Genomic DNA, 26,794 nt, shown 5'->3' on the forward strand with positions numbered 1-26,794 from the left:
GACCTCCTGACTCCGGAACTCAATCCCTCTACCAATAAAGGCCAACACTCCATAGGCCTTCTTCACAACCCTATCAACCTGGGTGGCAACTTTCAGGGATCTATGTACATGGACACCTAGATCCCTCTGCTCATCCACACTTCCAAGAACTTTACCATTAGCCAAATATTCCGCATTCCTGTTATTCCTTCCAAAGTGAATCACCTCACACTTCTCTACATTAAACTCCATTTGCCACCTCTCAGCCCAGCTCTGCAGCTTATCTATATCCCTCTGTAACCTGCTACATCCTTCCACACTATCAACAACACCACCGACTTTAGTATCGTCTGCAAATTTACTCACCCACCCTTCTGCGCCTTCCTCTAGGTCATTGATAAAAATGACAAACAGCAACGGCCCCAGAACAGATCCTTGTGGTACTCCACTTGTAACTGAACTCCATTCTGAACATTTCCCATCAACCACCACCCTCTGTCTTCTTTCAGCTAGACAATTTCTGATCCACATCTCTAAATCACCCTCAATCCCCAGCCTCCGTATTTTCTGCAATAGCCTACCGTGGGGAACCTTATCAAACGCTTTGCTGAAATCCATATACACCACATCAACTGCTCTACCCTCGTCTACCTGTTCAGTCACCTTCTCAAAGAACTCGATAAGGTTTGTAAGGCATGACCTACCCTTCACAAAGCCATGCTGACTATCCCTGATCATATTATTCCTATCTAGATGATTATAAATCTTGTCTCTTTTAATCCCCTCCAAGACTTTACCCACTACAGACGTGAGGCTCACCAGTCTATAGTTGCCGGGGTTGTCTCTGCTCCCCTTTTTGAACAAAGGGACCACATTTGCTATCCTCCAGTCCTCTGGCACTATTCCTGTAGCCAATGATGACATAAAAATCAAAGCCAAAGGTCCAGCAATCTCTTCCCTGGCCTCCCAGAGAATCCTAGGATAAATCCCATCAGGACCCGGGGACTTATCTATTTTCAGCCTGTCCAGAATTGCCAACACCTCTCCCCTACGTACCTCAATGCCATCTATTCTATTAGCCTGGGTCTCAGCATTCTCCTCCACAACATTATCTTTTTCCTGAGTGAATACTGACGAAATATATTCATTTAGTATCTCGCCTATCTCTTCAGACTCCACACACAACTTCCCATCCCTGTCCTTGACTGGTCCTACTCTTTCCTTAGTCATTCACTTATTCCTGACATACCTATAGAAAGCTTTTGGGTTTTCCTTGATCCTACCTGCCAAATACTTCTCATGTCCCCTCCTTGCTCGTCTTAGCTGTCTCTTTAGATCCTTCCTCGCTACCTTGTAACTATCCATCGCCCCAACTGAAACTTCACACCTCATCTTCACATAGGCCTCCTTCTTCCTCTTAACAAGAGATTCCACTTCTTTGGTAAACCACGGTTCCCTCGCTCGACGCCTTCCTCCCTTCCTGACCGGTACATACTTAGCAAGAACACGCAGTAGCTGATCATTGAAAAAGCTCCACTTATCCAGTGTGCCCAACACTTGCAGCCTACTTCTCCACCTTATCCCCCCCAAGTCACGTCTAATGGCATCATAATTGCCCTTCCCCCAGCTATAACTCTTGCCCTGCGGTGTATACTTATCCCTTTCCATCATTAACGTAAACGTCACCGAATTGTGGTCACTGTCCCCAAAGTGCTCTCCTACCTCCAAATCCAACACCTGGCCTGGTTCATTACCCAAAACCAAATCCAACGTGGCCTCGCCTCTTGTTGGCCTGTCAACATATTGTGTCAGGAAACCCTCCTGCACACACTGTACAAAAAACAACCCATCTAATGTACTCGAACTATATCTTTTCCAGTCAATATTTGGAAAGTTAAAGTCTCCCATAATAACTACCCTGTTACTTTCGCTCTTATCCAGGATTATCCTCGCCATCCTTTCCTCTATATCCCTAGAACTGTTTGGAGGCCTATAGAAGACTCCCAACAGGGTGACCTCTCCTTTCATGTTTCTAACCTCAGCCCATGCTACCTCGGAAGATGAGTCCCCATCTAGCATCCTCTCCGCCACCGTAATACTGCTCTTTACTAGCAGCGCCACACCTCCCCCTCTTTTGCCTCCGTCTCTGAGCTTACTAAAACACCTAAACCCCGGAACCTGCAACATCCATTCCTGTCCCTGCTCTATCCATGTCTCTGAAATGGCCACAACATCAAAGTCCCAGGTACCAACCCATGCTGCCAGTTACCCTACCTTATTTCGTATACTCCTGGCATTGAAGTAGACACACTTCAAACCACCGACCTGAACACTGGCCCCCTCCTGCGACGTCAAATCTGTGCTCCTGACCTCTATACTCTCATTCTCCCTTACCCTTAAACTACAATCCAGGTTCCCATGCTGCATTAGTTTAAACCCCCCCAAAGAGCACTAACAAATCTTCCCCCCAGGATATTTGTGCCCCTCAGGTTCAGATGTAGACCATCCTGTCTGTAGAGGTCCCACCTTCCCCAGAAAGAGCCCCAGTTATCCAGAAATCTGAATCCCTCCCGCCTGCACCATCCCTGTAGCCACGTGTTTAATTGCTCTCTCTCCCTATTCCTCATCTCACTATCACGTGGCACGGGCAACAACCCAGAGATAACAACTCTGTTTGTTCTAGTTCTGAGCTTCCATCCTAGCTCCCTGAAAGCCTGCCTGACATCCTTGTCCCCTTTCCTACCTATGTCGTTAGTGCCAATGTGGACCACGACTTGGGGCTGCTCCCCCTCCCCCTAAGGACCCAGAAAACACGATCCGAGACATCACGTACCCTTGCACCTGGGAGGCAACATACCAAATGTGAGTCTCTCACGCTCCCACAAAATCTCCTATCTGTGCCCCTGACTATCGAGTCCCCAATTACTAATGCTCTGCTCCTCTCCCCCATTCCCTTCTGAGCAACAGGGACAGACTTCGTGCCAGAGGCCCGTACCCCATGGCTTACCCCTGGTCAGTCCCCCCCCCCACAAGTATCCAAAGCGGTATACTTGTTTCTCAGGGGAACGACCGCAGGGGATCCCTGCACTGACTGCTTCTTCCCAGTCCCTCTTACAGTTACCCATCTATCTCCAATCTTTGGTGCAACTAATTCCCTGAAGCTGCTATCTATGACCCCCTCTGCCTCCCGAATGATCCGAAGTTCTTCCAACTCCAGCTCCAGTTTCCTAACTCGGTCTTGGAGGAGCTGGAGATGGCAGCATTTCCTGCAGGTAAAATCAGCAGGGACACTAACGGCATCCCTCACCTCAAACATCCTGCACCTATCATGGTGCAATCACACACACACTGATGGACAGGTAGTTGGACCAACCAACACACACACAACATCGCAGCCAATCACCAGTGAGAGCACAAGCACTATAAAACAGGGAACACCACAGTTCCCGCTCATTCTACCAGGAGATAGCTCCGAGCACAGAGCTCATAGCGTGCCACTCAGACATAGACCATGTGCTGAGTGCCTCACTAAGATAGTGATAGGGCTGGATCCACAGGTTAGCTGGTGAAGCACGTACCCAAGCCAGCAGTTAGTTGTTACTGTTGTTTAGAGAATAAAACAGAGTTGTACCATCTACAGCCGTGTTGGATCATTTGTGCATCGGAACACCCAACACGACACACGGAGAGACCAAAGTCGCCTCAGTAGCCTCTGCCATTTTCTCCACCTTCGAGGCTCGAGCGGCTTCTCCGTCTAACAGTACTTCTTCGCCAGACTACTGCCTTGTGTTATATTTGCTGGGCATTACTTTTATGTGGAAACCTTATACATCAAACTACTCAAATCCCCCGCCCCCAAACATCACCCTATAAACTGGGCGAAAAGGGCCAAAACCAAAGTACCCTGGTGAGAGCCACCACATTATTGCTAGCTCACAAATATGCCATCACCGAAATGATGATTGAAGAACTCTGTGGTTTAACCATGAGCATCTGAAAGAACTGAAATTGCTTCTCTGGGATCAAGTTTAAAGTGTGCCCTATGACCTTCTACCAGGATCTCTACACTGCAATAGCTTCCACTTCTTTAATCTCTCCTAAGAGAATCTGTGAATCTTCAACGTCATCTGTTTCTTTTCAAAAAATTTCTTTGTGCTGCCCATTTTTTCTGCTTTGACATACTACCTGAAAATGCCCCAACCTTTTTGCACCAATGGCATTGTGCGCCTCTTTTGCTTCCACACCAACAGCAGCTACTCTGGGCTGATACCATTAATTGCTTTACTTGCTGCACATGTCTCCTTTTCTCTATTTCCTTTTTTTATATCTGACAAATTTAACTGTATCTGTCATTTTGTGCCTTGGGCTTTCTCTCACTCTCCTCTGACTACCGATTCTGCCTCCTGATCTCAGCTTGCCAACTTAATTAAACGATATGCCAGAGTCCAGTTTCCCTGGGTCTGCAAATTATCTGATAATGCAAGATCCATTACTCCAACAACCATTTTGTCACAAATCAGCTTATCTTTCAGATTAACATACTCACTATCTTCTGCTAATCGGTACAAATCATTAATAAATGCATTGATGTTTTCCCAGTGTCTCTGGGTTTATTGCACTTTGCACATTCCACAATGGTATTCTTGCAAAGATTGAAGTGCATCGCCAAGGCATCAACGATGCATCAGCATATATGGTTTTACTCATTGATCCCCAGGATAACTAAAATGTCATCTGCACAGTCGGCCATTGCTTACGAAGATCTACTGACACGTTAACAGTCTGGCTTCACTGTGAGACCCGATGTGATGTGAAATTGAGCAAATCTCTTGCACCACTTTTGCTGACTTAGATCTACAACTTTCTGAAAGCATTCTGATGGAGGTAGAGATTTTTGGATTGCCATCTTTTTATCACCATATATTATTGTGATGTTTTGTTTGATTTATTTACGGGATGTGGGTGTCGCTGGCTAGACCAGGATTTATTGCCCATCCGAAGTTGCCTTTGAGAAGGTAATACCTTAGAATCCATAGAATCCCTACAGTGCAGAACTGGGCCATTCAGCCCATCAACTCTACACCAACCCTCCGAAAGAGCACTCTACCTAAGCCCACTCCCCCAACCTATCCCCGTAACCCCACGCGTTGACCATGGCCAATCCACCTAACCTGTGCATCTTTGAACTATGGGAGGAAACCGGGGCACCTGGAGGAAACCTCTACAGACATTGGGAGAACTTGCAAACTCCACACAGTCATCCAAGGTAGAATCAAACCCCGGTCCCTGGCGCTGTGAAGCAGCAGTACTAAACACTGTGCCACCATGCCACCCTTGAACTGCTGCAGTCCCTGAGGTGCAGGTACACCCACAGTGCTGCTAGGGAGGGAATTTTTACCCAACAACAGTGAAGGAACAGCAATATATTTCCAAGTCAGGATGGTGCGTGACTTCGAGGGGAACCTCCAGGTGGTAGTGTTCCCAGATAACTCAGAGAGAGTCTTAGAGTCATAGAGCTTTTACAGAATGGAAAGAGGCCCTGTGGCCCATCATGTCCACCCTGGCTATCAAGAACCTATCTACTCTGATCTCATTTTCCAGCACTTGACCCGTAGCCTTGTATGCTATGACATTTCAAGTGCTCCTGTAAATACTTTTTAAATGTTGTGAGGGTTTTCTTGTCTCAGGTTTTTTTCTCACATCCCCTCTAAATTTCCTGACCTTTACCTTCACTCTAAGCACCCTGACTGTTGACCACACCGCTAAGGGGGAAAGTTCCTTCCTATCCACCTTATCTATGCCCTTCATAATTTTATACACCTCAATCAGGTCCCCCCTCAGCCCTCTCTGCTCCAAGGAAAATAACCCCAGCCTATCCAGTTTCTCTTAACAGCTGAAATAGTCCAGCCCAGGCAACATCCTGGTGAATCTCCTCTGCACCCTCTCTAGTGCATTCACTTCCTTCCTATAGTGCGGTGACCAGAACTGCACATCATTCTCCAGCTGTGGTCTAACCAGTGTTTTACACCGCTTCACCAGAACCTCCTTGCTCTTCTATTCTATGCCTTGGCTAATAAAGGCAAGGATCCTATATGCCTCTTTAACCACGTTATCTACCTGTCCTGATGTCTTTAGGAATCTATGGACATGGACACCAAGATCATTCTGGTCCTCTATACTTCATTTATTGTACATTTCCTTCCCTTGTTAGTCCTCCCAGAGTGCATTACCTCACTCTTTTCAGGGTTAAATTCCATTTGTCACTGTTCTAAACATCTAACCAGCCCATCTATATTGTCCTGTAATCTCCTCACTCTTTACCACATCACCAATTTTGTGTCATTTGTAAACTTACTGATTGTACCCTCTCCATTCACGTCCAGATCACTAATACTCTTTCCTTCTCGATGGTAGTGGTCATGGGTTTGGAAGATGTTGCCCAAGGAACTTTTGTGAGTCCCTGCAATGCATCTAGTGGATGGTACACTTGGCTGCCATTGTTCGTCAGTGGTGGAAGGATTGAATGTATGTGGAAGGGGTAACAACCAAGCTGGTTGATTTGTCCTGATGGTACCAAGCTCAAGTGTTGTTGGAGCTGCGCTCATCCAGGCAAGTAGAGAGTATTCTTTCATTCTCTTGACTTGTACCTTGTAGATGATGGACAGGCATTGGGGAGTCAGGAGAAGAGTTACTTGAGATGGGATTCCTAGCCTCTGACCTGCCCTGGTAGTCACAGTATTTATATGTTTGGTCTAGTCAGTTTCTGGTCAATGGTAACCCCTAGAATGTTGATGGTGGGGGATCAATGATGATGATGCCATTGAATTGAATATCATGGGGTGATGGTTAGATCCACTCTTGTTGGAGATGGTCATCACCTGGCACTTGTGCAGTATGAATGTTACTTGCCACTTGTCAGCCCAAGCTTGGATATTGTCCAGGTCTTGCTGCATTTGGACATGGATTGCTTCAGTATCTGAGGAATCATGAATGGTGCTGAACAGTGCGCAGTCATCAGTGAACATCGCTACTTCTGACCTTATGATGGAAGTAAGGTAATTGATGAAACAGCTGAAGATGGTTGGGCCTAAGACACTATCCTGAGGAACTCCTGCAGTAATGCCCTGGAGCTGAGATGATTGGCCTCCAACTATCACAACCTTTGTGCCAGGTATGACTCCCAATGAATAGAAAGTTTCCCCCCGATTCCCATTGATGTTAATGTAAAGACTAATTAATGTAAGCCTACTTGTGGCACTAAAGATTATTATTATGAGTCAGGCAACTGCTTTCCTTTGAATCCAGGATGTTGCTCTATTGAGGAGTGCACAATTTATATCTTTACGAATGGAACTATATAAACAATGTGAGGGAGCTATCTAGGTCTATAAACTGTCAGGATTCCAACAAGTGCAAGAAACAATTGACAGAATGTATGTGCCACTCAAGGTCCCATTAAATGTCATGAGCAGGAAAGAATTTCATTTTGTGATGAATGCAAGAATTTCATATATATATTATATGTATCTGGTGTAGTAATGGTTAAAAGCCTGTGTTAATGTAAATGGCTCGACTGCAGTAAGGGTTTAAAAACCCTGGTTTAAAAGACATGCAGACACTGGGGCTATAGAAGGGATAATTAAAACATTGTAAAAGTAAGATCACCATTCATTCCTACCGTGTATAGTGTTGACCTAAATAGGGCTAATGGAATTTTGTTTATAGAAAGAAGGTTCCTTGGGGATAAGATAATTAGCAGTTGTGGTTAGCCTTAGTAAGATGGCCATAACCCAGTTCGTGGGATAGATTATGATGGATGCGGTCTAATAGAAACATTTCTAAGTGTCATTTGTGGCGTGTCTTGCTGGGAGTTTCCCGTCGGCTCTGTCGGCAAGTTCTCCACCGCTATCTAACTACACTTAGTCACTTTTATGGGCCCTGGGGCATTTCTCCTTGGTCAAGCTCACACATGGAATTATTTTCATCACTGGAGAGCTGAACTCGCCCTCCAGAGGGGTTCCTCTGAGATTTAGCCACCATTTTGAAAGGGTGCCCCAATCCCGAAGCGGGCCTACCACACCCACCCATGGGCAATGTCACCGCCCACACACATGGGCATTACCCCACACCCTCCCAAGTGATGACACCCCCATTATGTGGTCACTGAATGCCCCTCGTTTCAGATCTTTCCATGCCTTCTTTCGGGCCTCACTCCCTTTCAGGGCCCCCACCCTTCTTACCCCTTAAGCTTTCAGAGGCCCCTTCATACCCACCCTGCACCCCCCATCCTTCATACCCCCTTCACCCTCCTTTCACAGGCATGGTCCTCCTCAGGCCCTGACCCTAGACAGTGCCACACTGGCACCGGGGACCCTGGCAGTGCACCTGCTGGCTTTGCAATGCCACTCGGGCACCTTGGTAGTGCCAGGGTGGGAGTGCTGAGGTGCCAGTCTAACAGTGCCAAGGTGCCCATGTTCCGGGGGGGGGGGGGGAGCCAGGGGGCCACCCTGCCCTCTCCTTGACCACCGAGAGGCCTCCATTGGCCCGGGAGACCCTCTTGGGTGTTGTTCCGTGTTGGACCAGTATTGAACGGTGCCTGGTTGGGGATTACCTGGGAGGCCGTCAGATGCTAGGAGGCCAACAGATCCTGGATGAGCACACCTAAGTGAGTTTAAAACCGACTCAGGTGCGTGCGGCTTGGTCATGCTATTGTGGGCGGGATCCTGGTTGCGACATCCCGCGAGATCTGGATAAATCTTGTGATGTGTACTGGCTGCCGGGAAGCTTGCAGGCTTCTCCTGGTATCTATTGGCTGTGTCGCACTCCAGTTCAGGTGCGATGCGACTGATAGATCCTGCCCGATTTAATTAATGGGAGGATCCAGGAGCTGAAGCAGTCAGGTGTTGACTTTCAGTTTAAATTTTGCTGTGAACAGAACAGGAGCTTTTTGCTAAATGCTGGGAAGTTAAACAGTTGTTTGACAGAGGCAAGAATCTGCAGGCTGGTTCCTGAAGGATCTAACTCTCTCTCTCTCTCTCAGAGCAGATTCTTCAACACATTTCTATATAGCAACTATTTGTGCATTTGCTTACTGTATTTAAAAGTGGAGTTTCATCTGATAAGTGTTTTGCTTGATTGGAGATAAAAAGATAGCAATTAGGAGTTAAAGTATTTCATTTTATTGTTTAACTAATGATTGTGAGCTATTTATTGGATGACGTTAAAGTTGGTTTAATACTGCGTTGGTAATGAAGTTTGTTTTAAGATACCGTATTCTTATTTCATAGAATCATAGAATTTATAATGCAGAAGGAGGCTATTCGGCCCATCGAGTCTGCACCGGCCCTTGGAAAGAGCGCCCCACTTAAGCCCACACCTCCACCTCATCCCTGTAACCCAGTAACCCCAACTAACCTTTTTGGACACTAAGGGCAATTTAGCATGGCCAATCCACCTAACCTGCACATCTTTGGACTGTGGGAGGAAACCAGAGCACCCGGAGGAAACCCATGCAGACACAGGGAAAACGTGCAGACTCCGCACAGACAGTGACCCAAGCCGGGAATCGAACCTGGGACCCTGGAGCTGTGAAGAAACATTGCTAACCACTGTGCTACCGTGCCGCCTCAACATTTATTGTCCATTCCTAAGGGCAGTTAATAGTCAACCACATTGCTGCGGAGTCACATGTAACCCAGACCAGGACTACAGATTTCCTCTCCTGAAGGACATTAGTGAACCAGATGGGGTTTTTTCTGACAATCATTTCATGGTCATCTTTAGACTTTTAATTCCAGATTTTTGAAATTATTGAATTCAAATTTCACCATTGACCATGTCAGGATTCGAACCCAGGTCCCCAGAGCATGACTCTAGGTTAGTGTTCTTCAAACTTTTTTTCCAGGGACCCATTTTCATCAACCGGCCAACCTTCGGGACCCAACCCCACCAACCTTTGCGACCCAACCCGGCCGACCTTCGTGACCCACGCCGGCCGACCTTTGCGACCCACGCCGGCCGACCTGCGTGACCCACCATTTTCTCTTACCTTGTTTGCTGCTGACAAAAATGGAGGACATGGTTTTGGGTCCCTTTGGCCCTCGTACAATGGAACCTGTTGGATAAAGGTGAAGCCTTCCGGTGTCGGAAAGTATGGAGTCTCCATCTGTCCAAAGTTCTGAATTTTTTTCCTGTAAAATTTTATCAAATAAAACCCCCCCCCGAACTTGTAAAAAACAATAAAAAAATAAAATGAGTAAAATAAATGAAAAAAATGAATAAAACCCCCTCCGAACTTGTAAAAAAATATAAAATAAATGAAATAAATGAATAAAACCCCCCCGAACTTGAAAATAAAATGAATAAAATAAATGAAAAAAAAAATTAAATGAATAAAATAAATGAATAAAAACCACTACAGAACTTGTAAAACAAAAAGCTGCAACTGGTTAAAAAAATAGCGGCCGCACTGCGCATGTGTGCCCGATTATCGGAGCGCATGTGCAACGCAACAAAATTTTTTTTAAAAAACATGTTCGCAGCCGCTTGCAGCCGGTGTTATGAAAAGCGGGCTGCTGCGCGGGGATTTGCGCGATCGGGAGCGCCGCGGACAACGGCTCCGCGACCCTCCCGACACCCGCCCGCGACCCACCTGCGACTTTGAAGAACACTGCTCTAGGTCACCAGCCCAGCAACAATCCCACTACGCCACTGCCTCCCCTCATATAAAGTTGCCATAGTCCCAGATGTCCATGGGCTGCTTCCCCCTTTGAGGGGGAGAGCTGACTGGTGGTGATTTAACCTGAGGATCACCACACCTCAGGCAAGGTTGAGAAGCCAGGGCCTTCATGAATAATCTCAGGTGGTCCAGGAATTGAATCCACATTTTTGCCTCTCTCTGCATTATAAAGCAGCTGCCCAGCCAACTGAGCTAAACTCTGCAACCAATTTGTGCCTGTAGTCCGTTCCTCGCAGTCTTACAAATTGAATAAAATTTTAGGGTTTCTGTCGGGTATACGAGAAAATTTTGGGGTCTGTTCTGGGATCATAATAATTTAATAATTATAAAGCTGGTTTACAATGCCAATCATCTTGGTATTGTCCAACACAGCCCAGCAAGGCTTTTCACCTGCCACTTACTGCGAGAAAATAAGGTGTTCTGTTGCACAGTTTTCCTGGAGTAAGAGGACCTGAAACCAGGGGCGGGGTTCTCCGACCCCCCCGCTGGGCCGGGGAATCGCCGGGGGGCGGCGTGAATCCAGCCCCGCTGCACCGGCGCTGGCTGCCGGATTCTCCGGCGCCGGTTTTTCGGCGGGGGCGGAAATCTCGGCGCGCTGGTTGGGGGCCATTGGCAGCGGCCCCCCCCCCCCCCCCCCCGGCGATTCTCCACCCCGCGATGGGCCGAGTGGCTGCCCGTTTTCGGCCAGTCCCGCCGGCGTATATTACACAAGGCCGCATTGGCGGGACCTGGCTCTGCGGGCGGCCTGCAGAGTCCTCGGGGGGGGGGGGGGGGAGGCGCGGGGGGATCTGGCTCCGGGGGGGGGGGCCCCACCACGGTGGCCTGGCCCGTGATCTGGGCCTACTGTGCCGTGGGGGCACTCTTTCCCTCTGCGCCGGCCGGTGTAACGGTCTGACATGGTCGGCGCGGAGAAGAACCCCCCTGCGCATGCGCTGGGATGACGCCAGTCCACGCTGGCGCTCCCGCGCATGCACCAACTTGCGCCAGCTGGCGCAGACCCTTTGCTGCCGGTTGGCGCGGCGCCAAGCCCTTCGGCGCCGGTTGGCACGGTGCCAACCCCGCCGCCAGCCTAGCCCCTGAAGGTGCAGAGGATTCCGCACCTTCTGGGCGGCCTGACGCCAGAGTGGTTAACGCCACTCCTCGGCACCGGTACGGTCCGCCCCGCCGGATAGCGGAGAATCCCGCCCCAGGTTCCAGCACTGCTGATTCTGAACCCCCACTGCCCCCAACCCTGTCCTTTGCTTTATTAGGACCAACCATTTACAGTTCAAAACAGTCAGCATCCTAGTGTATCTGCATTAAGTGCTCTCTGATGCCTCAAGATCCTTCCTTTGATAGATACAGAGGTTAATATTATAAAACTCACAGTACTGTAAATGAGATCTTATTAATATTATAGATAGGCGAATTATCCTTGCTGATTAGAAGGGTTGAATAAGAATCACTCTGAATTGAAACACAATTTAGTGCCTTCTCAAAGCGCACTAAATAAAATACATCAGTTTATACAAATTAAACATGTTGTACAATCACTAGTTTTTATCTTTAAAATTATTCTGATAGATTAAAATAATTGTACATTGTATAGTTGGTTGACTCTGCCAGATGCAGAAGATTTATAATTCCATTGAGCTTTAGACTGTCAGGAAAGTTTCAATCAAGAATATTGGTAGAAAATGTGGACAAGCAGCCCAAGTTCCAAGATCCTACATCCAAGACATGGAGATGAGATGTAAAATTCAACTTATTTGAAGCGAATGTGCCTTGCACTGCTCTCTGAACATATGGGTCAGTGGCCAAACAATTCACACCAACACTTCTATAAATGATAAACTGACTTGGAACAGGCGACGTTCCCGATAAGACAGTTAAATTGCTCTCAAAACCTAATTTTCAATATATTTACTTTGCTCTCCAAACATTGAACAATAAACTCAAACCTCAAGTAGCTAAATACTTTGCTAATAACCTGTCTTTCCTCTTATTGAAGGATGGAAACTGAAGGATCTGGAGTCCAATTAAATGAAGAACTGCAAATGATGGCTGGATAACAGAAGCGATCAAGTTTCTGCACACATGGAATGTTAACGGAAGCTTGCATGTCAGGACACTGATGATTCTGATGATGAATCAGAATCATGCGGTCCATTCTGATGATGAAGACAGTCATTGACGCTTCTTTACAAAAGGCTATAATGAGATGATTATGGAAATGACTGTCGCAACCAAATATGCTGAACCCATTAAACTTTCCCCACCTTCCCCCCTCTCTCCAACACCATTTCCTCCAGTCTGCAATGGCAATACTCCTCCATTACATGGAAGCTTCCTGATGGCACTGACGCCACCACCACCGCCGCCACCACCACCACCACCACCATCGCTTTTTGGGTCACAATCTTCCCCAAATTCTGTTCAGAAATCCAAATTGAAAAAAGTGAACTGGATCACAATTCCAAAAGACAAGATCTTGGGGAAAGACAACATCTGGACATCAGACAAGTATGATGATGATGACTTTCAGTTAGACACTTCAGCAATGAAGGAGTTATTTGAACAGGTGGAGAATGTTTCACTTGGTGACCGTAAGCATCGGAGAAACTTTAAAAGCAATTGCTTCGATCCCAGGAGTGAAAGAGTAAGTTAGTTTGAGTCAGAACAGTTTATGTATCAGACCCCGTGTCACAGCTTGTGCCTGACGGTCTCTGGTGGAAGAGTACATCTGGGTAGAAGGCTTTTGTGTAGCCTTAGCCTACATAATTCTGTTGTTACCTTTTCTTGTGTTTTATTCCCACGCCATTATGAGGTTGTATATTGTGTTACGATTCCATTTGATGTTACTACTGGATGGGAAGGTCCCAGAATGAGACCCTTGGCTCAAAAGACTGCAACTTTTTCTTTTTTTTTGAAGATGTGGGTGAACAGAGCTACAGGATTGCCAATTCGCTTTTAACAACAGAAAAAAAAATAATCAAACTTAAGTTTAACTATGATACAATACTCATTCACTCCACCTATACCTTCATAAATGTATGCCAATTTTAAGAATAACACAGGTCATAAAATATATGTTATTCTCAGTAAATACACAGTCCCTGTAAACCAACAGGCCAACTGTGGTCAGACACTGCATTCTGAAACCAAGTAGCAGATGCCATCCTATAAAATTTATGTGGATTTCTCCGCAAGTCCCTCCAGATGATTATTGCACTGTGAGTCAACTGGCCTCATTGTACTCTGGCTTCTGCCTGCATGTTTCCCAAACTGTACTCTTGAAAAACTGCGTCTTAGAATCTGCTTACAATGTTTTTCCTCAGCTGTTTTCAGCAAGGAGCCAATTCCAGGATTTCCAACTCTTTGTATTCCTCTGTTTTGAACTGCCATGTGCACTCAAGCTTTCACACAATCTCTCAGGTCCTCAGGCATGCCAATAAAGCACTGCTGCTTCACAGGCTGCAGTAAGATGTCACCAAACCTTTGCTTTACCCCTGATGTTTGGTTCCCCACTTGAATCATAATAATCGCTTATTGTCACAAGTAGGCTTCAAATCTGGTTACTGCAGCTGTCTGTTTAGCTCAGAACACTCTGCCTTTTACTCAAATTCCAATGAACACTTGTTCAAATTCCAGTTACTTTTGTCCATTTGACTGCAGTCTTCCTGGGACCTCTCTTTTCATTCCCTCATTTCTGGAACCATCTGTTCTTTCATTTCAGGGACTTGATTTCTTCCCGTTACTCCATTTTCCTGCCTCCACTTCTGCTTCTGGCAGAGCTGTGAAAACAAGCTTCTCTCCCACTGCCCAGCTCCAGCTGCCTTGGCTCCACTTAAAACCAAACTCAACAGGCCTATCTCATATAAAGGCGGACCCTGGTTGCTGAGCAACAGCTCAATCCTTCTCTGATCTCTATTTGCTTCTCACTTTGAAAACTCTCAAATCACAATGCAAACACAGCTTGAAATGAAACCAAACCTCCCAAACATGCAAACACCTTTGTTTACCAGAAATGTGCATGGTTAGCACTGCTGCCTCACAGCTTCAGGGACCCAGGTTCAATTCCGATCATATCTCTGTGGAGTTTGTACTTGCTCCTTGTGTTTGCATGGGTTCTCCCCGCCCCCCCCCCCCCCCCCCCTCCCCACACACACAGTTCCAACCCCCCTCCCCACACACACACACACACACACACACACAGTTCAAAGATGTGCAGGTTAGGTGGATTGACCATGCTAAATTGCTCCTTAGTGTCCAAAGGTGTGCAGGTTAGGTGGGGTTACAGGAATGAGGCAGGGGCCTAGATTGATAGCTCTTTGACAAGGTCAGTGCATTCCTGATGGGCTAAATGGCCTTCTTATGCATTGTAGGAATTCTGTGCTTCTAATCTAACTAGAGTTTTACCCTTTATTACACATAAACATTGACATTAAACTCATTTAAATGTATACTTTATTTCTAATATCCAACAATATAAACATAGATTACTTAAAACTATCTCTGCTTCCTGACAATTGGAAAGTTTGTGGTGAAACTCATGGCAAGGACTCCATGTCAGAAGAGTGGGAAACAATAGAGTTCCCTGTATTAAACTGTTGAAAAGAGATTGTAGATTCACTTTTTAGTTGCACAGAAGAGAGGAGTTTTCTGATTATTTCATATCTCCTTGCCAACGAGAACTAAGTAACGGGGCAGAAAGAAGTGACATGCTTCAGGAGGGCGAGCAAGGGTAGCATACCTGCCATCTCTTGCCCTCTCAAGTGGATGTAAAAGATCCCAAGGCACTATTTTGAAGAAACACAGGAGAGTTCATCCTGAGCCAATATTGACCATTCTATCAATGTCATAAAAACAGATTAGTTGGTTATTATCACAATGCTATTTGTGGAAGCTTGCTGTTTACAAATTAGCTGCAAAGGTTCCAAACTACTTCATTGGCTGTAAAGTGCTTTGGAACATCCTGTGGTCATGAAATGCACTATATAGATGCAAGTCTTTCTGGGGTTTTTTTCATCTGTCGCCTCCCTATTCTTCTGTGGATGGTAAATTGCAGAATGCTGCAAGTGTTGTTAACTCCCACTTGGAAGGAATCATTTGTAAAGACCAAAAAAACGATGGTGACCTTCATAACACCGGAAAGTTCATCCTCATCCAGGTTTGAGGCTCCAAGTCATTGTCAGGAGGTGACACAACTCCATCACTTCCTCCTTAGTGAAGCAATGTCCCCCAAGGGATTGCTCCTAGATCATCCCAATGTAGGACTGGTGCCCATGGCGCTGCAGATACTGGTCCCATGCCTATGCAAGACAGTGTAATTTTCTTCCTTTATGTGTGATGGACCATCAATTCACACGAGTCGAGTTGTAGAAGAGAACAGTAGTTTTAATAAACTAAGAAGTATGCCAGCCTGCTGCTGCTCCTGCACTGAGAGCTGGCCACAGGTCTGCCAATTATATACCTCCCCCGAGGGGCGGAGCCACAGGTGGAGCCAACTGAAGCATCAACACAACAACAGTAAATAACAGTGAATAAGAACAACAGTGAACATATATACAGTGGTGGATAACAGTAGGATGAATAACGGTAAATATATATATATAGTAGCAATACGTGGTTCACCACAATGTGGTCAGCAGAAATCGTCAAATTCCTCCAGCAACTCACCACAGTGTTTCTAATAACTTTGCCTGAGAGCAAATAAGCTAAATGCCCTCAGCTGCAACTTGATGCCCTTTCTATAATCTGGAACAAGGTCCAGTTTGCTTTCTAATGCCTGTTGTTTCAGGAGTGGATAAAGAAAGCAGTTCATGCACATTCACTGGTAATTTTAGTTTTTGTGTATGGCATTGATCGTGTTGACACATGATTTTGCACTTTCAAAGTCTTACAGACATGTGCAGGGGACTTGCATGAGTCACTCCAGTGCCTCAGACCTCACAGTCCATATGGAAAGTGGCCAGCGGCATCTCCTGTGCTTCAACTCTGTAAGTAAACTGTAACTTTCCACTAGACGCAGCACTACATGAATAACGTTTGTGGACAGCAACTATTTCTCACACAAAGTCCAACGTAATGAGATTTGCTTTTTTTCTCTTTTCTTTTTTGTTCTGTAATTTATGCCTTTTACCAAGTTTTATTTTCATGCTGTTTCTCACTTTCACAGTCACCCTCATGAATTCTCCCCTTCTCCGACTGGCACTTCTCACAGTGACCATTGGGTTTCTTTGTTTTCTTTGCAGATATTTCTCCTGGATTCCAGAAGAAGCATGAATGTGGGGATATCTCTCAAGCAGTTTAAAAGGTAGAATGGAGCCAGATTTTAATTTTGATAATTGATGGATATTAATGTCCACCTTGAGTATTTTGTGAGTTTTTTCAAAAATTGTTTGCTGTGTTATTGGTTCACGAGATGATTCTTCACCTTAAGCATTCTGATTAATGACCAGATTTCCTGAAATTCAATTGTTTTGCACATTGCACTTGGGTACAGTGTTTTAATGGGGAGGCAGTGAACTGTGTAATAGCCTCTTACACTCAATGTTTTTTGCTGGAAAGAGTATATGGCCTCATGAGTGAACTACCCTACTGTAATCAGGCTCTATTTATTTGCTGTGCCGCAGTAATAAATTTCAGCCACCATCCCATCATCTGAGATGGCAAAGAGTTTGGGTAAAGAGCAACCTATATCAAGCTTGGCTGCTCTTTGTTTAACTTATACCCTTTGTCTTTTCTACCAAGGTAAGTCTTATTTGTAAAAAAATATTTATTGATATAGCTTTTAAGACCTTGGAAGTGTGCAACCTCTGAGCTGTAGTCAAGAAAAGGACTGCTTTTTACACGTATGGTGTTATCTGAGCTGGGAATGGTGGCAGAGGGTTGGGGGAATGGGGGAGTGCAATTACTTCAATTGGCTAGCTAGTGGTTCAGAATAGTGCCAACAGCACTAGTGAATAGATACATTTCCACTTCAGCTGAGACAGAGTTGGAATCTGCCTTCTCACTCTGTCCCTGTTCCTGCGAGTTGAAGCTCATGGCAAACCACGACTGACAAAAACTGTCAAGGAAATAGCTCAGGCTGAAGCATCAGCAGACAATGAGCCAAGGACATGTTTCAGGTAGAGCTAATACTTTCCTAAAAAGTACAATGTTCCCACTAGTGATATTACCTTATTAATTTTATGTTTTATCAGTTCCATTGTCTTTATCCAGCTCTTCAGATCACTGATTAATCCTGCCTTAAAAAAGTGAAGTGGTTTTCTTCCTCCCTCTCAAAAGAAAATCTGAGACCATATAATCATAATCTTGGAGGACATTTAGCTAACTCGCAACAATTTAAAATCTCACGAATATCACCTGCTCCAAGAAAACTTTTACGAACTGGTAAGAGGATGGCTTGAAGGAGAGGAGACCATTTTAGTATATCTGGCCTTCCGTTATAGCACAGTGGGTAGCACTGTTGCTTCACAGCTCGAGTCCCAGGTTCGATTCCCGGCTTGGGTCACTGTCTGTGCGGAGTCTGCACATTCTCCCCGTGTCTGCGTGGGTTTCCTCCGGGTGTGCCAATTTCCTCCCACAAGTCACGAAAGACGTGCTGTTAGGTAATTTGGGCATTCTGAATTCTCCCCCTGTGTACTCAAACAGGCGCCGAAATGTGGCGACTAGGGTCTTTTCACAGTAACTTCATTGCAGTGTTAATGTAAGCCTACTTGTGACGATGAAGATTATTATTATTATATAATCAAATAGTTTTAAATTAAATCAACTACATCCAATTAAGAATGCTGAACAAGATTCACATTAAGCTGATTGAGATACACATAAACTGGGATAGGAATTCAGTTCAGACACCTTAAGCAGATTGGTGGATGTATACTCCGGTTTCTCCAGTCATGGAACTTAATATGATACTTGCAATGTCACAAGTTGTTAACAACTACATTTCAAATTGTATTATTCAGTTCAGATCATTGGATTTCACATCCAATATCACATTTATCACTCCAACATTGCAGGACCATAATGCTCACTGGTGTATTTCAATGCAGTACTGAGGGAATGCTGTCGTCCTTCAGATGAAACGTTAAACTTGTCTCATCAAGCAGGCTTAGAAGATTCTGTATTTGAAAAAGAACAATGCAGCTCTGCTGGTATTCTGGACAATAAAAATAATAATAATACCTCAACCAACATCATTAGCAACAGATTTATCTTGTTGCAGTTTGTGGGAATTTGCTGTGCAATTTTGTCACTGCATTTGCCAATAAACAGGTTATCAAAAGTAAATAATAGGCTGTGAAACACGTTCTCAGGTTGTGAAAGACATTACAAAGCACCATATAAAACAAGCTGTTTTTTTCTTTGATGAGGCCAAAATGACGAATCCAATGTGCGAAGATGATGGGTTGGATTGCTGATGTAGAAACTGGAATCAGGTAGTTTGTGAAGGTGTTGAGAACATCGGTGAGGAAGAAAATATTGATGATTAATTCCAGTACAAATTATTCTAACCTATTCACTCTAGACTTATAATCGAGGTCAGCATGAATTGAGCCCACAGTAAAAAGTGGCATTAGAATAATTTTCTGAAATCCCACAAGCAGGTTCATGATGATGTGTAAAGTATGATTGAACATGCTCATAATCTGACTTATGGTGGTATGGTAATCGAATGGGGCACAAATGGATCCTTCTGGCATCTCAAAATTGGCCAGATTCTGCAATATATCTGCTTAAATTACAAACAATGTTTTCCCCAATCCTAGCTAGCTGGTATTGTAATCAGTTATGTATTAATCACTCTTGATTTGTGGTACTTCTAATTGGATATGGTTGCTTTGAAGTTTACTGAGCTTGTGGCCTGTGATTGGTGGATTGGCCATGGGCAATGCGTGGGGTTGCGGGGTGGGGCAGAGAAGTGGGCCTAGATGGAATGCTCTTTTGGGGTGTTGGTGCAGATTTGGTGGGTCAAATGGCTTCCTGCACTGTAAGGATTCTATGAATTTTACGCTCCCCACAGATGAATTCTGAGGTGGGGGGAAGGATAAAACTGCATGGACAGGATTTCCTCCAGGGTCCTGGTTGTCCTGACTCAGACACACAATATTCTTAAGAGGATGATGTGCGCAGGTCTGAGCAAGGTGGGAAACAGAGAAATGAAAAATTCTCCATCTCGGGTGGGAGGTGGGGGTGGAGGGGGGGGCACCTCATTATGAATGCCCCTTCAGATTTGGGGCACCCTCCCCTCCAGGTCCTGGGAGCACTGGCCCTCCTTCCTTCCCTGGCTTAACCCTCGATACTGCGATCACCCTCTACCAACTCCCCAGGGCATTCCCTATCCTCCTACCTCCAGGACCACTTGGATGTACCTTAAGAACGATCCCGAGCACTGCAGTACCTCTTCTGGCCACTGTGGGGCTGGGGCTGTGACTGGACGGGTTGGAGAGGTGTCAGCCTATCAGTTGTCCTGGAAGTCCCGTCCACTGCCAATCAGAGCTCAATTGAGCCTGATATGACAGTGGGCTTCTGAGAGTCGACAGGCGGGTGTTGTAACCAACTCCTATTCTGCCCTCGAGAAAGAAGCAAGCTTTTTTAGATCTTTTCCTCCAGTCTGAGGAGTGTCTGCTGGCAGTTGTAAAACTGTAAGAAGTCTTACAACACCAGGTTAAAGTCCAACGGGTTTGTTTCAAACACTAGCTTTTGGTGCACTGCTCCTTCCTCAAGTGAATGAAGAGGTCTGTTCCAGAAACATATATATAGACAAAGCTAAAGATGCAAGACAATGCTTTGAATGCAAGCATTTGCAGGTAATTGAGTCTTTTCAGATCCAGAGATAGGCGTAACCCTAGGTTAAAGTGGTGTGAAGGACAGTTGGTAGGATTTCGCAAGCCCAGGCCAGATGGTGGGGGATGAATGTAATGCGACATGAATCCCAGGTCCCAGTTGTAAAATTGAAGGAGGATAGGAGAATTAGGCCAAATGAACTTTTCATAGTATTATTTTTAAACACTGCAGTCATCACTATGTAAGCAACATTATACTGAGTTTGATCATCCTTTTCATCCCAAGATCGGTGTGGGAAATTGTGGAAGATATTAAACAAGGAACTGCTGAAGGATATGGGGCTGAGGAATTGAATAAGCTGCTGAAACTACTGCCAGAAGCTGAAGAGGTAATTTTGTCAGCTATGAGGACAATTGGAAAATGGAAATCTCATGAATTTGGTTTATTGGAGATTGCAAAAATAAAAAATAAAATCTCTTTCTCCCAGTTTGTGGGCTTTAGTTACAATAATTTCTCTCATGGGAGAAAGTAGCATTGTGGTAATGTTACAGGTCTGGATGAATGCTTTGGAGATATGAATTCAAATCCCACCAAGGATGCGGAATTTAAATTCAATTAATTAATAAATCTTGAATAAAATGACAGTCTTTTGTCATAAAAAGCTATTTGTTTACCAATGACTGTAGTGATCTCTGTATGTGTTAATACATGTTCAGTTAATGTAAAGTAAGTACAGACAGATGATCACTAGATGGCAACAAGAACAGGAGCTATATAAGGAGTTTCCGGCTCTTTCTTTAGTTAGTGTGTGTGGAGAACGGCTAGATCAGGCATTGTCAAACTCGGGGGCGTGACCCGCGGGTGGATCGCGGGAGGGTCGCGGAGCCGTCCGTCGCGGTTCTCCTGATTGCGCAAATCTGTGCACAGCAGCAGCCAGCTGTTAATAACGCCGGCTGCAAGCGGCCTTCAAAATGGCCGCGGGCATCTTTAAAAAAAAATGCGTTTGCAACTGCGCGCCGATGATCGGGTACGTATGCGCATTGCGGCCGCATTTTTTTAAAAATGGTCGCAGCTTTTTGTTTTACAAGTTCGGGGGGGGGGGTTAATTCATTTTATTCGTTTATTTTATTTTATTTTTTATTTCTTTCACTTATTTTATTCTTTTTTTTTTACAAGTTCGGGGGGGTTTTATTTGATAAGATTTTACAGGAAAAAAATGCAGAACTTTGGACAGATGGAGACTCCATACTTTCCGACACCGGGAGGCTTCACCTTCATCCAACAGGTTTAATTGGAGGAGCGTGTACGAGTGCCAAAGGGACCCAAAACCATTTCCTCCATTTTTGTCAGCAGCAAACAAGGTAGGAGAAAATGGTGGGTCGCGCAGGTCAGCCGGCGTAGGGCGCGAAAGTTGGCTGGCGTGGGTCACAAAGGTCAGCTGGCAAAGGCCGCGAAGGCCAGCCGGCGTGGGTCACAAAAGTCGGCCGGTGTGGGTCGCAAACGTCGGCCGGGTTGGGTCCCGAAGGTTGGCCGGTTGGTAAAAATGGGTCCCCGGAAAAAAAGTTTGAAAAACACTGGGCTAGATGGAAGACATGATCAGATCAGAGTGTAGTGTATTATCATAATTGTTAGTTTAATCTTATCTTACTCATTTGTTTTACTAGTCTAGTATTAAAGTGAAAGAACTCACAAGATTATTATTTTATTACTCAATAAATAATTTGTCATCATCTGGAAGACTTTGACTGTCAACAGAATTCAATACAATTTGGCAAGCAAATGAGTAATATTTATGTTACAATTCAGTAATATAACATGGTATCAGGTAAAAACAAGCTTTAAGAACAACTAGTAATAATATTAGAAAAGAAAAGAAAAAGTTTCAACACTGACTGTTCGGCTGTGGAAGTCATTGCAGCAAACGGATCCTCGACAACAAATCGATTCGATGGACCAAGTGCAGGCTCCCAGACATCTGAAGACTACCGGTAATTTAAATCTAAATTGGAAGTTATTTGAACAGCAATTCCAGCTCTATTTGGAAACTCATAACTTAAATACAGCCTCTGAATCTAGACGGATAGCTTTGCTTCTGTCAATGGCAGGTCAGCAAGCTACCAAAATTTATAATTCGTTCATATATGCTGAAGGCGAAGATAAAACTAACTTTGGGGTGATTGTGGCAAAAGTTGAAGATCATTGCAAAATGCAAACCAATGAAATGAAATGAAAATCGCTTATTGTCACAAGTAGGCTTCAAATGAAGTCACTGTGAAAAGCCCCTAGTCGCTACATTCTGACGCCTGTTCAGGGAGACTGGAAAGGGAATTGAATCATGCTGCTGGCCTGCCTTGGTCTGCTTTAAAAGCCAGCTATTTAGCCCTGTGCTAAACCAGCCCCTATACTGGAGTGATTCAGATTTCACAAGCATTTACAGAGAAACGGAGAATGAATCACTAGCTTTGTCACAGATCTTAAGCTACTAGCACAATCCTGCAACTTTTTAATGCCGCATGATTGTCAGATTCGTGATCAGATAGTATTTGGAATAAGAGATGAAAGATTAAGGGAAGAACTCTTAATGCAAAATGATTTAACACTTAAAACAGAATGGAAAAATGTTTGTATCACGAACAATCAAAGAATCAGTATAATGAATACCTAGAGTATAAATTTTTTGACAGTGGCGCAAAAACTTACAACGAGGTAGAGACAGTATCGCATTCGATGAAGATGCACGTTTTGGATGGCATCCATTTTGCGTGTAGCAGTACACACATGCGCACATCCAGAAAAGACGCAAACCGGCAAAATACCGTTCTGCGCATGCGTGGGAAGCTGCACATGTGCAGTTGAAAAAGGAGCTCACTCTGGAGGAAGATCGATTTGCGCATGCTCAATCGATGATTACGCATGACATCACGAGTGTCATGACGTCAGAAGACTCATACCACGCCCACTTAAAGGGAAACTGCCCGAAAATCAAACATAACAGTTTTAAAGCTACATCACCCAAATTTTCCAACTCAAAAGGCAGAACAATGGTTGAATTTCAACAAACAGTTGAAAATAACTTTCGGAACAAGCAATTTGCAGCATAAAAAGTGAAGAGCACATCAACAAATCAAAAACTAAAGAAGATGATTTGTTAATTAAACTTGAAGAGCACATTAACATCCGAAACCAAAGAAGATGATTTGTTTATTGAAGAATAATACTCAGACATAGAACATAGAACATTACAGCGCAGTACAGGCCCTTCGGCCCTCGATGTTGCGCCGACCTGTGAAACCACTCTAAAGCCCATCTACACTATTCCCTTATCGTCCATATGTCTATCCAATGACCATTTGAATGCCCTTAGTGTTGGCGAGTCCACTACTGTTGCAGGCAGGGCATTCCACGCACTTACTACTCTCTGAGTAAAGAACCTACCTCTGACATCTGGCTTATATCTATCTCCCCTCAATTTAAAGCTATGTCCCCTCGTGCTAGACATCACCATCTGAGGAAAAAGGCTCTCATCCCTATCCAATCCTCTGATCATCTTGTATGCCTCAATTAAGTCACCTCTTAACCTTCTTCTCTCTAACGAAAACAGCCTCAAGTCCCTCAGCCTTTCCTCATAAGATCTTCCCTCCGTACCAGGCAACATTCTGGTAAATCTCCATTGCACCCTTTCCAATGCTTCCACATCCTTCCTATAATGCCGCGACCAGAATTGCACACAATACTCTAAATGCGGCCGCACCAGAGTTTTGTACAGCTGCAACATGACCTCATGGGTCCAAAACTCAATCCCTCTACCAATAAAAGCTAACACACCTTACGCCTTCTTAACAACCCTCTCAACCTGAATGGCAACTTTCAGGGATCTATGTACATGGACACCGAGATCTCTCTGCTCATTCACACTGCCAAGAATCTTACCATTAGCCCAGTACTCAGTCTTCCTGTTATTCCTTCCAAAATGAATCACCTCACACTTTTCTGCATTAAACTCCATTTGCCACCTCTCAGCCCAGCACTGCAGCTTATCTATGTCCCTCTGTAACTTGTAACATCCTTCCGCACTGTCCACAACTCCACCAACTTTAGTGTCATCTGCAAATTTACTTACCCATCCTTCTACGCCCTCCTCCAGGTCATTTATAAAAATGACAAACAGCAGTGGCCCCAAAACAGATCCTTGTGGTACACCACTAGTAACTGGACTCCAGTCTGAATACTTCCCATCAACCACCACCCTTTGTCCTCTTCCAGCTAGCCAATTTCTGATCCAAACTGCTAAATCTCCCTGAATCCCATGCTTCCCTATTTTCTGCAGTAGCCTACCGTGGGGAACCTTATCAAATGCTTTACTGAAATCCATATACACCTCATCAACTGCTTTACCCTCATCCACCTGTTTGGTCACCTTCTCAAAGAACTCAATAAGGTTTGTGAGGCACGACCTACCCTTCACAAAACCGTGTTGACTATGTCTAATCAAATTTTTCCTTTCCAGATGATTATACACCCTATCTCTTATAAACCTTTCCAATATTTTGCCCACAACAGAAGTAAGGCTCACTGGTCTATAGTTACCGGGGTTGTCTCTACTCCGCTTCTTGAATAAGGGGACAACATTTGCCATCCTCCAGTCTTCTGGCACTATTCCTGTAGACAAAGATGACTTAAAGATCAAAGCCAAAGGCTCAGCAATCTCCTCCCTAGCTTCCCATAGAATCCTAGGATAAATCCCATCCGGCCCAGGGGACTTATCTACTTTCACCCTTTCCAGAATTGTTAACACCTCCTCCTTATGAACCTCAAGCCCTTCTAGTCGAGTAGCCTGAGTCTCAGTATTCTTCTCGACAACATTGTCTTTTTCCTGTGTGAATACTGACGAAAAATATTCATTTAGCACCTCTCCTATCTCCTCGGACTCCAAGCACAACTTCCCACTACTGTCCTTGACTGGCCCTACTCTTACCCTAGTCATTCTTTTATTCCTGACCTATCTATAGAAAGCCTTAGGGTTATCCTTGATCCTATCTGCCAATGACTTCTTATGTCCCCTCCTGGCTCTTCTTAGCTCTCTCTTTAGGTCCTTCCTAGCTAACTTGTAACTCTCGAGCGCCCTAACTGAACCTTCATGTCTCATCTTTACATAAGCCTCCTTCTTCCTCTTGACAAGTGTTTCGACTGCCTTAGTAAACCACGGTTCCCTTGCTCGACCACTTCCTCCCTGCCTGACAGGTACATACTTATCAAGGACACGCAGTAGCTGTTCCTTGAACAAGCTCCACATTTCCATTGTGCCCATACCCTGCAGTTTTCCTCTCCATCCAATGCATCCTAAGTCTTGCCTCATCGCATCATAATTGCCTTTCCCCCAGATATAACTCTTGCCCTGCGGTATATACCTATCCCTTTCCATCACTAAAGTAAACATAATCGAATTGTGGTCACTATCACCAAAGTGCTCACCTACCTCCAAATCTAACACCTGTCCTGGTTCATTACCCAGTACCAAATCCAATATGGCCTCGCCTCTCGTTGGCCTATCTACATACTGTGTCAGGAAACCCTCCTGCACACATTGGACAAAAACAGACCCATCTAAAGTACTCGAACTATAGCGTTTCCAGTCAATATTTGGAAAGTTAAAGTCCCCCATTACAACTACCCTGTTGCTTTCGCTCCTATCCAGAATCATCTTTGCAATCCTTTCCTCTGGAACTTTTCGGACATGGCTGAGTTATTCGGTTATGATGATCATAGCATCAGTAATACAGTTGAAAAGCTCAATACGACTCTACTCATGGTAGACGAATCCAATACCATGATGGAATGGAAGATCGTTGATATATTGGATGACAGCAACCTGTCAAATAACCAAGAAGAAAACAATGCCACACAGAGCACAGAACGACTCTGTAGAAAGAGCGCTGATCGTCTCCAGAGAGAGAACACTGCACGATTCCACAGAGAGAGTGATGAAAGACTTCACAGGGAGAATGATGGAAGCCTCCACCGAGAGGTCATTGACAGAATGGAAGCAATTAAAGACTCCAGAGCGACAACCATGCATGAAGAAGACTATGAAGGTCTTTCCACCTTATTTGAGCAACTAGAAGAAGACTATGAAAGTCTACCCAGCTCATTTAATCAACAACAAGAAGACAATGAACTTAGCAACAGTGCCATCAGTTCCTTCTTCTCGATCGTTAATGTATATTGTGAAAAGTTGTGGTCTCAGCACTGACCCTTAGGCACACTAGTCACTGGCTGCCATCCTGAAAAAGACCCCTTTTTGTT

At 44.8% G+C, this 26,794-nt stretch overlaps 1 protein-coding gene across 3 annotated transcripts in view; it reads left to right on the forward strand.

Annotated features, from left to right (window-relative positions):
- fhdc2 (FH2 domain containing 2) overlaps positions 1 to 26,794 on the forward strand; it is a 118,134-nt gene that overhangs the window by 17,449 nt on the left and 73,891 nt on the right. For 2 of the 3 annotated variants that reach the window (XM_072505459.1, XM_072505457.1), the window contains 4 exons: positions 12,708 to 13,355; positions 16,594 to 16,695; positions 16,951 to 17,012; positions 20,777 to 20,879. In XM_072505459.1, coding sequence (XP_072361560.1) covers positions 12,918 to 13,355; positions 16,594 to 16,695; positions 16,951 to 17,012; positions 20,777 to 20,879 — 705 coding nt within the window. In that variant the 5' untranslated portion in view covers positions 12,708 to 12,917. The remainder of the gene's footprint in view (positions 1 to 12,707; positions 13,356 to 16,593; positions 16,696 to 16,950; positions 17,013 to 20,776; positions 20,880 to 26,794) is intronic. The other variant, XM_072505460.1, reaches the window with a different exon arrangement.

Source organism: Scyliorhinus torazame, chromosome 5 (assembly GCF_047496885.1).
Source record: "Scyliorhinus torazame isolate Kashiwa2021f chromosome 5, sScyTor2.1, whole genome shotgun sequence".
Lineage (NCBI taxonomy): Eukaryota > Metazoa > Chordata > Chondrichthyes > Carcharhiniformes > Scyliorhinidae > Scyliorhinus > Scyliorhinus torazame.